The sequence below is a fragment of the Natator depressus genome, chromosome 3 (genome assembly GCF_965152275.1).
Source record: "Natator depressus isolate rNatDep1 chromosome 3, rNatDep2.hap1, whole genome shotgun sequence".
Taxonomy (NCBI): Eukaryota; Metazoa; Chordata; order Testudines; family Cheloniidae; genus Natator; species Natator depressus.
The window spans coordinates 204,175,951-204,187,153 of record NC_134236.1 but is presented as its reverse complement, the minus strand read 5'-3'; the positions used below and the strand labels follow the sequence as shown (position 1 = coordinate 204,187,153).

At 43.9% G+C, this 11,203-nt stretch overlaps 1 protein-coding gene across 1 annotated transcript; it reads right to left on the bottom strand.

The window, feature by feature from the left end:
• Positions 1 to 2,192: 2,192 nt before the first annotated feature.
• Positions 2,193 to 9,501, bottom strand: NAA20 (N-alpha-acetyltransferase 20, NatB catalytic subunit). Its single transcript, XM_074949734.1, has 6 exons — positions 9,370 to 9,501; positions 7,934 to 7,958; positions 7,287 to 7,377; positions 5,590 to 5,725; positions 4,116 to 4,261; positions 2,193 to 2,403 (listed from the first exon to the last, which is right to left on the bottom strand). The coding sequence occupies exons 1-6, from the start codon at positions 9,420 to 9,422 to the stop codon at positions 2,318 to 2,320; spliced, it is 537 nt and encodes a 178-aa protein (XP_074805835.1). The 5' UTR covers positions 9,423 to 9,501; the 3' UTR covers positions 2,193 to 2,317.
• Between the last annotated feature and the right edge of the window lie 1,702 nt (positions 9,502 to 11,203).

Here is an 11,203-nt window from a genome sequence, read left to right as displayed (position 1 = left end):
TAAAACCCTTTCATTATATGCCAGTGTGCAGATATTTAACTCACTGAAAAAAATTAACATTTGCCCACCCTCTCTCTAAAGCTAAAGGTCAATTTGAGTTTAATATTCCATTCAGCTAGAAGTTCCCAGGGAGGTATTGGACTGGGGCCATGTCTACACCATGGGGGTAAGTCAACCTAATTTACGCAACTCATGAATAACTTAGCTGGAGTTGACGTAGCTTAGGTTGACTTACTGCAGTGTCTGCGCCACGCTAGGTGGATGGGAGACATTCTCCCGTCGACTTACATTATGCTTCTCGTTCCAGTGGAGTACCAGAGAGCAATCTGTAGTCGATTTAGAGGGTCTTTACTGGACCTGCTAAATTGACCCCCAGTGCATTGATCGCCACAGACATGCCCTGGGACTCAAAAGCTGGATTCTAGTCCCAACTGTTGCTTTGTAGCCCTGTGGGAAAGTCATTTCACCTCTCTGTAAAACAGGGGTGATACCTTCAGATGGAAGCTGTTAAGCTAGCTTATGTCAAATGCATCACATTATATTCTAAAAATTGGCTTTTTAAAACTTCTCTGCTTCACCCTTTCCCTTAACAAAGACAAAGCTCTTGGACATCTTTGTAGATTTTAACTATATACTACATTATCTTCTAATGTAAGACTTTAATATGCAACAGTAGGCTGCAGGACGATTGGAGCTCCGCATGTTAACACACAGCTGATTCTGTTCTCTTCCAACAGTTTGATCTTCTCTACAGTTAACACCTGCAGTGCTTGAATGAATGTCACTTCTTTTGAACTGTTACATACAATGTAACGCCCAAAGTGACCAATATGTTTTGTAACTTTTGTAGGGGCAACTTGGAGGGGAGTTGAGGAGTTACTGACCCTTCTGTGCCTCAAGAAGCCAATCTCCCATTTGTTCCCTACTTCTGAGGAAAGAGGCTTATTTCAATGATCAGACTAAATTCCATGTATTACTCAAATCTTTCTCTGGAAAAAGTCTGGGAACACGACTTAACTGCTCCTGCTCACTTCTTATTCCCGCCTCTCACTAAACAGAGCAAAGCACAGCTACACAGTATTGGAATCCTCATCTTAGAACAAATCACTCCTGCAGCACACCAGCCAAAAACACTTTGTGAGGTTCATATGATTAAGATTTTAGCCTAGGCCTGCATCTGCCTCCCGCTTCAGCAACAGAAACTGCCAAACACATATTGCCCTACTGCTCTGCTTTCCACTAGCTTCCTATGGCATGCAAGCCTTTGGACCTAGCTAAAATTACCTGAGGAATCCCATCTGATCATGACTATCCACAGCAAGCTGTGTTCTGATGGAACCACAGACCTGTTAACCACATGAGGGAGATGTTCTAGAGCTTTCAACTGAAACTCAGTCCCTGAAAACATTAGAGCACCCACACAAAGCTTCTGTCAGTTGTTTAACTTTCCATCAATTACAAATCTGCGAGAAGGGACTGTTAAAAGTACTGCTCCGCCGCTGAGCACAGTATTAAAATAATAGCCAGACTGTAGCCTGAAGTTTTCGTTTTTGAGTAAAGGACTTGCTACTCTAGCTTGGTAACAAACGGCGCCACCTTTTCTGAGCTCAGGACTTCCACAGGCCAAGAGAATCTGTTTTCTGTAAAGAGCGAATACATTGCTGACTTACCTCCAATAATACTGTACAGTACACACACAGAACTGAATTGGCCTAATCAATAACTGATACACAATATCCCACTTTCTGCCAAAGCTGATTTTTAAATGAGAAAACTAATTAAGGAAGGCTACAACAAAACATGTGAACATGACATAAAATAGTGAGAGAGAAAGCCATGGATCAAGTTTACACAAACCAGTATCGCACTGAATTTGTATTTTATTATGCACTTCATCTTTTTCATATCTACCCTTAGAGCTTCAACTGTTAGAACAAAAAAGAACATTTGCAGCTGTGATTCTCAGGCCCAGTAGGAGGAAGTAGTAATATTTTCCATCACTGAGTTTTAATATGTGGTATAAAACATGACAGTGGAATGTTTAAACTTGTCTGCTTTTTTATAAACAACAACAGGAAATCAAAATATAAACAATTAACTGTACACTTCCTACTGTTGCTTTTGGGGCTTTATGAAAAGTAAAACACTGAGCCTAAACTCCTTTTTTTAAGACTGTGCCTTCTTCCTCCTCATCTATCCAAGATCTTTTCTGTTACCTTAAAAAAAAAAAAACACATTTGATGCTCTTTGCGCTCTAAATTTTAAATTGTCCATAAACATTATTTTTGGTAAATTGCCTGAGAACCACAGCTTAGAGTTATTCAATGTCTTCAGGTCTCACAGGATGAGGTAATGGTATAATTGATTTCTTCTCTGAATCTCTGGAAAGCGCTTTCCTCATATCTGTTGACAAACACAAATGTTACTACTACAAGACAGACAACATTAAACAAGCCCATGTTAAGTGAATGTTCTTCTAGATTAGAATAAAAAAGCTCATCTTTTATGAGAAATTCCAATACTATAAGACTGCTACAAATAAAATACAATTAGATGCAAAAATATTAGCTTTAATGCAATATTAAAGTCAAAATAGCAAACACTGGATGTAAGGTTGCTCCAAGAATGTGAGCCGCCACCTCCTTTGTATTTTACGGTATACTTTAATAAAATCATTACCTATATTTACATGTAACAAAGCAGGAACAAAAACAACATGTGCAAAGCAGCCAAGTAAAACTTCTGGGAGGAAACAAAGATAATAATATTCAAACTGAGTGCTTGATATCTCAGGTATAGTGATGCATCAATGTGGGTTTTTGTTTTTTAATAGAAAAATATCCAGGGCTCCACTGCCTGAGGAACCGACAAGCATCAGCAGCAGAATACGTCATTAACAGGTGCATTCACAGAACCGTTCCAAGGCACGCATTTATCCTTGCCTGACTTTAAACATTCACAATTTTAAGATCAGGGTGTCTGCGAAAAGCAAGGCTTCAAAGGGTTACCAGCATCTGCTATTGAGAGGCCAAACAAAATATGAATAGCTGGCTTAGCCCCCGCCCCCCGAATAGAACTAGTAAAAAGCCCAGCCCTCTCCATTCCCAGCTGGAAAGGAGCTGGTTCCCAGGTTCAGGGCTTTCATATCAGCCCCTGGCTACTGGGTGTTTGAGAGTTGGGAGTGTCAGGTGCTCTCCTGTCCCAACTTCTTTTGGGTCCTCTTCCCCTGTGAATCGCAATTCCTTACATCTGTTGCTCATTACAGCTTTCCCAAGCAGCAGCAGAGTGAAATTAACACAAGTTCTGGTCAGCTTCAGCAGCTGTCCACATGTTTCTGAATAGTAACCCTAAAAAGGACAGGGATCATGTCAATATCACGCTTCAGCTGCTTGGCAAAGCTGTAAGTGGCATCAGCAGTGCTCAGGCAGCATGTATCTGTAGTCTCAGGAAGACAGCACCGCATTCATTTACATTTGGAAGGTTATCTTCACAACCACTTGACACAACAAGTTCACGTTCTGCAGAAACTGAAGACTAAGGACTCATCCCGAACCAGGGAAAGCGTTCTGCTTGTCATTGATGATTAAGTGAATGGATTTTTCAATCCCCGCAGAAATACTCAACCAATTTTGCTGCTGTTTATAAAATAAATTCACTTTTGGGGTGAGGCAAAGCGTCAATAATTTCAGCCCAAGATGTATTTGCTAGATAAAGTTCTGTGCATATGAAAAGAGAGATTAGAACAGGAACTGCATTTTAACCATCGTTATAGAAGGCATTGCTTGTACTTGTTATAACGGCAAAATCGTTTTGGTAGTTTAAACAAGTTATCTATTGGAATAAAGGAGTAAGTATCAATTAATAACGAGGACATTCAAAACAGAAGTATTGTTGATACAATAAATACCACAAAGTATAACTTGCTGAAAAACAAATTCTGTAATTGAAGTGTAATTTCAAGTCCGATTTGTTCTTTAAAGAGCTATCCAAAGGTATATATGTTTGTACTTGATAAGCAACTGTCTGAGTTTTCTTTACTTTTTTGAAAATAAAGCTAACAACCCTGGAGCTTTCCACATATGTGGTGATTTGCTCTTACGGAACCAAGTACTTACCATAGGCATCTTCGTCAGGCTCCCCATTGCTAGCTGAGTAGTACTCTAGTACTGTCCTGTAGACACTGTAGCCCAGTTGCTTGTACATATTTACTGCAACCTGATTCGACACTCTTACAAAGAGATCCACAAAAAAACCACCCTTTCTTTGTGAAGGGAAAAAAAAAAAAAAAACAATGAGGAAAAGCAAAAGAATACATTTCATAATATGATGAATCTACTGCCAATAATCAGAGAAGAGGAACAAATTCTTTCACAGAATACATCCTATTCAGTGATGATAAAAGGTGTGTTTTTTATTTATATTACAGGCAGATGTATTTTTCTGAGGTACAACTGAGGAGTCTAGCCACACGAACAATCTCAGGCTTTCACACAATGCACAACTCTGCAAAGTTGAGTTGTGTACAAGTGACCAAAGAAACACTGGGTGAGTTATTTGATATATTTTGCACTCCAGAAGGAGAGAGGGAGCAGATTTTTTTATCCATTCATTTAAAGACCTACATAAATAACTTTCCCCGCTAGCCTCATCTCTCAAACAAGAAAGGGGAGAGTCCTGTACACTAGAAATGAGCCTTAGTCATCCATGTAATTATTTTCTGTATTTCTATTGCCGACTGCAGCTCTGCAAAAAAATATAGTTTTACCTTTCCCCTTGCATTATGTATATTTATCCTAGACAGTGCTTATCTGATCTATCGCTAAGCTGTGTCGTGATCATTTTGTAGAGATTCTAAGCGAAAAATCACACTATCTGCTCTTAAAAAAAGACTCCAGTGTTTTCAGATCACATCAGCGGGAAACAATCTCATTCCCAATACACACAAAAAACAAAACTGTGAGCAGTAAACTCAGCAGCCTCACAGATTTCATCTGTTTCTCTACTTCTCTCATACAGTCAGCTCTTTGAAGCAGGGACAGTTCCCACCCTGTCTGCACACTGCACACAGTGTTGTGGGCACCACAGGAAAAAGAGTTGACTCTTTGTGAAGGGAATCTTCTCTCTGCCCCAGACAAGAAATTTTTACAGGGACCTGGAGTTTCTTCCCTCTCATCCCCACAAATAGGCTTTCACAACAGCTAAGAGAAAAGGAGTACTTGTGGCACCTGAGAGACTAACCAATTTATGTGAGCATAAGCTTTCGTGAGCTACAGCTCACTTCATCGGATGCATAATGCATTATGCATCCGATGAAGTGAGCTGTAGCTCACGAAAGCTTATGCTCACATAAATTGGTTAGTCTCTCAGGTGCCACAAGTACTCCTTTTCTTTTTGCGAATACAGACTAACACGGCTGCCACTCGGAAACAACAGCTAAGAAACGTCTTAAAATTTGCCAGCTATCATTTAAACCTCGCGCTCTGTATCCACTGGGAATTATAATCAGAACATCACATGTTCAGTGGGCAAGCAAGGTCAGTTTTCTGGGACACAAGAAAAAGTTACTTAGAATTTGTACATAGTGCTCACCTTTCTGAAATTTCCTCCAGTAACTCCATCAACTTAGCGGCCAAACCCAGCCGGCGGAACTCGGGCGCAACAGAGAGAGCAGTGACATGCCCATGCCACTCCTCCCTGGCCACGGAGCCTTCAGCTTTACCCATTACTGCAAACGGAAGGAGCACTTAACTAGCACGCTGGAATTAACGTACCCCATCCCCACAGGGACATCCCCGCAAAGGAAAGCCTCAGATTTATTTCAAACTGCTTTCTAAGCCAAAATGTTTTAGTGATCCTGTGAAGACTGCAGTAGTGGTGTTTCACAATGATGGAATGAAACAGTTTTACTATAGTTAACTGCACAAGCCTTATTTGGAAGGTACAGGGGACAGGCAATGTAAAAAAAAACAAAAAACAATCACATTTCCATTGGAAAATTGTGTACTTCTGACTGTTACTAGTAACCCTAATCACCGAGGCTCTGGTCCTGCACATTGTCTGTGGGTAGAGCTCCTCGCAAGATCAGGTCGTTAGAACACTAGAACTGAAAGAGATTACAGAAATTGGGAAAACTGCTTTCCTGTAATTCTGCTCCTCTCCAGATACCATCCTGCAAGACTCTCATGCTTGACTTTCAGCTAAGCTTATTGCTTCTGTCTTTGAAGCATAAATTTCAAGCGATACATTTTAGGGTGAGACTCTGATAAGTGTTCAATCAGTCCTCTGGACTGTTATAGTCAAGGGACAGTAATTGGAAGCCCAAAGACCCCCTGAAGAGGGGACTAGCCAGTCATGTCCCTGGCCAATATTGCTGCTGTTAGGGGCCAAAAACCTTTAGAGCATGGGGAATTTTGCCAGTCTGACACCAGAAAGCCAAGACCCCAGGACAGTGAATTCTGCACAGATGGGGTCATTAGAGAAAAATATGTGTCTCTGGTTTTTTCAATGTCTTTACTTAATGTGACTGACAGCACTTTGTGCCTGACCAGCTTTGCTTTACGAAGGGTCATTTCTGCTTCCTGTCTCATGCACTACCATAATGACATCACTCACTCTCACTGCTATGTGAGGAACTGAATAAAGTGAAGCAGAAGCAGGTGGGCATGTATACAGGAAAAGGGAGGGGCGGAAGAGGCAGGCCTGAGCATGTTAGGTAGTGTTGCTCTCAGACCCTCCGACAAGCCTCTTATAAATGCAGTAGGGGAGCAGAAAAACAGTTTTAAGGAACTAACCAAAAAAACCCCAACCCTTTCTATTAGGAGGGCGCTCTGAGAAATCTGAATGTGCTGAAATTAGTTAATTTAAAAAAATAAATCCAGTTGACTGTGTCCTGTTAAAGGCAAGAGTGTGAACAACAGGATAACATTTCCCCTCACATGCAAGCAGAAGGATGGTAGGCCAAGGTCCAGTGCAATGACAAAGGCCCTGATATTGCAAAGACTTACACAAATGAAACATTAAACATGTGTCTTGCTAGAGCTCAGCATTAGTCCTGCGTCACTGCCACACAAGGACCACCACCACAAAACATGACTGCATAATTTATGAAATGCCCTTCAACATCTCTGAGGTGGTGTTAGCAGTAAATGCTCCAGTTTGGTGTGAATATTAAAAAACAGGAAGTGAACTGAAATCTGATTTATAGCCCCTAAGTATTAAAATGCAATAGAATCTTAAATGGTTAAAAATTATAAGCTGTCACACTACGTGTACAATACTCCACTTACTGTAACCCATTAGCTCTCCACCTGGTGCTTCTGCAACAATAAAATACTCTGGCCAGTGAGCCAGATACTGTAGGTAAAAAGGTATCCCATACTACAGAGTTCTTGTTAAGAAGTATACAGCTAATTGACAATACTACTTTCTTCAGTACACAATGCTGGACGGAATATGGCTTCCCACAGAGCAGCACTGAAACGACATGCACTGAACAGCATGTGCTGTCTGTTGAGAGTCTTAGCTCCACCGGTTGCATTTATGCCTTCCTTTTATCAGTATATTCGATGGCCAGCTTTCTACTCAGATAAAGTAGATTCCTATGTCTGGGTCTCCCCCCCAGGATTTTAAGAGAAGAGTAGGGATAAGCCAGCAAATAGTCTACGTGAGAGCAACATAAAACAAAATGGTTTTAAATATGTTAGGAGAAGTTAAAGGTTAGGCTGGCTTGCAGGAGGGAAATGTAAGGCTCTGAGGAACCCCTACATATTATTGTAAATTAATTTACCCAATTTGGATAAATTTAGTAAAGACCATATTACAGTTCTGGGTACATTAGACGTGTGTAGTAATAAGAACTACAATAATGGGAAGAAACAAAGCTGCTGATACCAACATTGTATGTACAGTAAAATGAAAACCTTAATAAGGATACAGTCTCTGTAAGTGGATCCAAATTACTGTAAAAAAAATAAAAACAGATTAAACTTTAAAAAGGTTTACAAAGTATATTTCTCGTGGAATATTAATCTGGTTAGGTTTTACTTCCAAACAACACACTTCCAAGAGACAACGCAATCCTCCTCCGCCGCCCCCCCGTAAAAAAGACAATCTATCGCTGGTGACGGGGTGCAATATTGAATGAGTTCATGTAAGTATGAAAGCAACAACTTTAGGCTGTTTATGCTGCTGTCAGACGTGTGATTTCAGGCTCACGTAAGCATAGCCACACTAGCTTTAATCTGGCAGCATGGGCTATGTATTGGTGTTCCTAGCCCACACCAGAGTCCTAATTGCCATGCCTTCCCTGCTATTTTTAGCCATGCTAGCTAGATTAACGTTAGCACTGGTATGCCCACAAGTTGTAATCACACCTCCAACTACAGTGTAGACATAGCTGTAGAGGGAACATCCAATTCTAACATAAAATATTCAAAATTCACCATCGGATGGTACCATGGTGTCTTGGGGCCTTGATCCTGATCCAAATGGCAGACTCTTCTACCTGTACAGAGTTGCCTTCAGTTCAATGGGACCATTGTACTCTCATGGATCCGATATCAGGATACTGGCCTTAATCTTTATTTTTGTTATCTGAACTAAAAAGGACTGTTGGTGAAAGGGATGGGGACTTATTAATTTCCACCTTATTAATAGTTTTCTTACTGTATTATTTTCTCTTTGCTTCTCATTGTTATTTTCCCCACAGCCCTTAGTAGCTAGTTAGGGGACAGCTACAGTGCCAGTTTTGAAACTAAATCTGGGCATGTGATTGCCTTCTTCTGTGGACAGGTTTCAGAGTAGCAGCCGTGTTAGTCTGTATCCGCAAAAAGAGCAGGAGGACTTGTGGCACCTTAGAGACGAACACATTTATTTGAGCATTAACTTTTCATGAGCTACAGTCCACTTCATCCGATGCAGTGAGCTGTAGCTCAGGAAAGCTGATGCTCAAATAAATGTGTTCGTCTCTAAGGTGCCCCAAGTCCTCCTGCTCTTTTTTCTTCTGTGGACTGCCCCTTCTCGTACAGGCCAGTGTCCACCAGCCTTACTCCGGGAGCCAGCTCAGAAAGGGATATGTCAGCGGCTCACTCTCTGTCCTGCAGAGAGATTTCCCACGGCGGCCGGGAAACCCACCTCGGGCGGCCGCCGAACAGCCCCGGGCGGCACGGAGCCGGGGGAGGCGACAGGCTCAGAACCGCGAGGGCGCTGCCGCGGGTGAGGCGGGGGCGGGGGCGGGGCCGGGGCCGGGGCCGGGGGGGTCCCACCGGGCAGGGGCAGCTCCCATCCCCCCCTCTACTAACACCGAACCCGCTCCCGCGCCGGACCAAGCCCCGCCCCCCCGAGCGCGCGGCTGGGGTGGGAGCCGCTCACATGTTGTTGAAACGGAAGAGGTCGTCGCAGGTGAAGGCCCGGAGCGAGGTCATGGTGCCGCCCCGCCCGGCCAGGCGCGGACCCGGAACTGCTGCCTCTGACCCCGCCCGGGAGGGCTCACTTCCGTCCTCCTGGGGTTGCTTAGCAACACCCAGCGCAGGCGAGCCGCTGACGAGCCGGCACCCCATTGGCCGAAGGAGACCCCGCCCCCCTCTGAAATTTCTGCGCCTGGTGCCGCGCGCGCGCCGGGTAAGGGAGCGCTCCCGGCTCTCCACAGACCGAGCCGCGCCCCCGCCCTCGAGGCGCCGGCCAGCGCCCTGGATAGGGCGGGGTCACAGCCCCCCGCGCCGGCCCGGCAGCTGGACCTCGCGCGGGCAGCCCGGCGCCTGGGGGCGGGGGCGGGCTGCGAACCCCGGGAGCTCGAGGAAGGTTAAAACGGTCACGCTGAGACCAGAGACAAGGGAGGGATAGCTCAGTGGTTTGAGCATGGGCCTGCTAAACCCAGGGTTGTGAGTTCAATCCTTGAGGGGGCCATTTGGGATCTGGGGCAAAAATTGGGGATTGGTCCTGCTTTGAGCAGGGGCTTGGACTAGGTGACCTCCTGAGGTCCCTTCCAAGCCCCATAGTCTATGATCCTCAGGGCACAGATAAAACATTAAGTGAAACCACCTCGCCGTGTGGTGCTAGCGTCAAGCCCTTGTGTTGTCTGAATTCAGAGGTGGTGGGCAGAGGAGTGAGCTCCTGAACGTTTGCCAGTTGGGGGGCTGAGCGTTTTTTTTGTAGCACGAGGCTCCACCAAGGAATTATAGACCCGATCGGGCTGGAAGGGACCTTGGGAAGGGAGCGGTCTCTCACCCTCCTGCACCGAGGCAGGACCAAGTAAACCGAGACCGTCCCTGGCAGGCGTTTGTCCCACCTCCTCTTAACTCTTCCCCCCAAGACAGCAATTCCATAAACGCTGTTGGAAGCCTATTCCAAAGCTTAACGACCCTTATAGGTAAAAAGGGTTTCCGAATATCTAAATTTCCATTCCCTTGCTGCAGATTAAGCCCGTTACTTTTTGTCCTACTTCCAGTGGAGTTAGAGAACAATGGATCACGGCCATCAAGGTATTTGAAGACTGGTATTAGGTCCCCCTGCTCCCTCTGTCTTTTCTTCTGGACTAAACATGCCCAGTAGCTATTTTTAAAAAACCTTTCCTGAGAAAAGGTTTAGAAAACCTGACCTATCACTTTTGTTGTTCTCCTCTGGACACTCTCCAATTTGTCCGCATCCTTCCTGAAGTGTGGTGCCCAGAACTGCGCACCGTACTCCAGCTGAGGCCTCACCTGTGCCGAGTAGAGCAGGACAGTTATCTCACATACAACAGACCCGTTAATACACCCCAGAATATTAGCCTTTTCTGCAACTGCATCACATTGTTGACTCATATTCAATTTGAAGCGGTCTTCTAAGGTGTTTAGCTTTATTCACACCTAGGCCCTGGTCACTTCTCCAACTCAGAAAGGAAAATTGATAGGGACTGCGCTTTCAAAAAATAAGTTATATAACTTCCAAATAATACGTAGTTTAAAACCTTTCCCTGGTTTCGTAATATTTCATGGCATGCTCTTTTGTTCCTCCCACAAGACGTGAGCAATTTATTTTTTCTGTAATGTACCCTTTCCAAACCTTTACTGGCATCTGTTTCCTGGCATTATGAGAAGTGAGAAATGTTTGCCCAGTGAAGAAAATTAGTTAAAAAACATTGTGTTCTAATTGCGTAAGTGTACAGAAGAGTCATCTTGAGGTGGTTTATGCACGTGTCTCCCCCCTCCCACCCATGCTCCTTTTT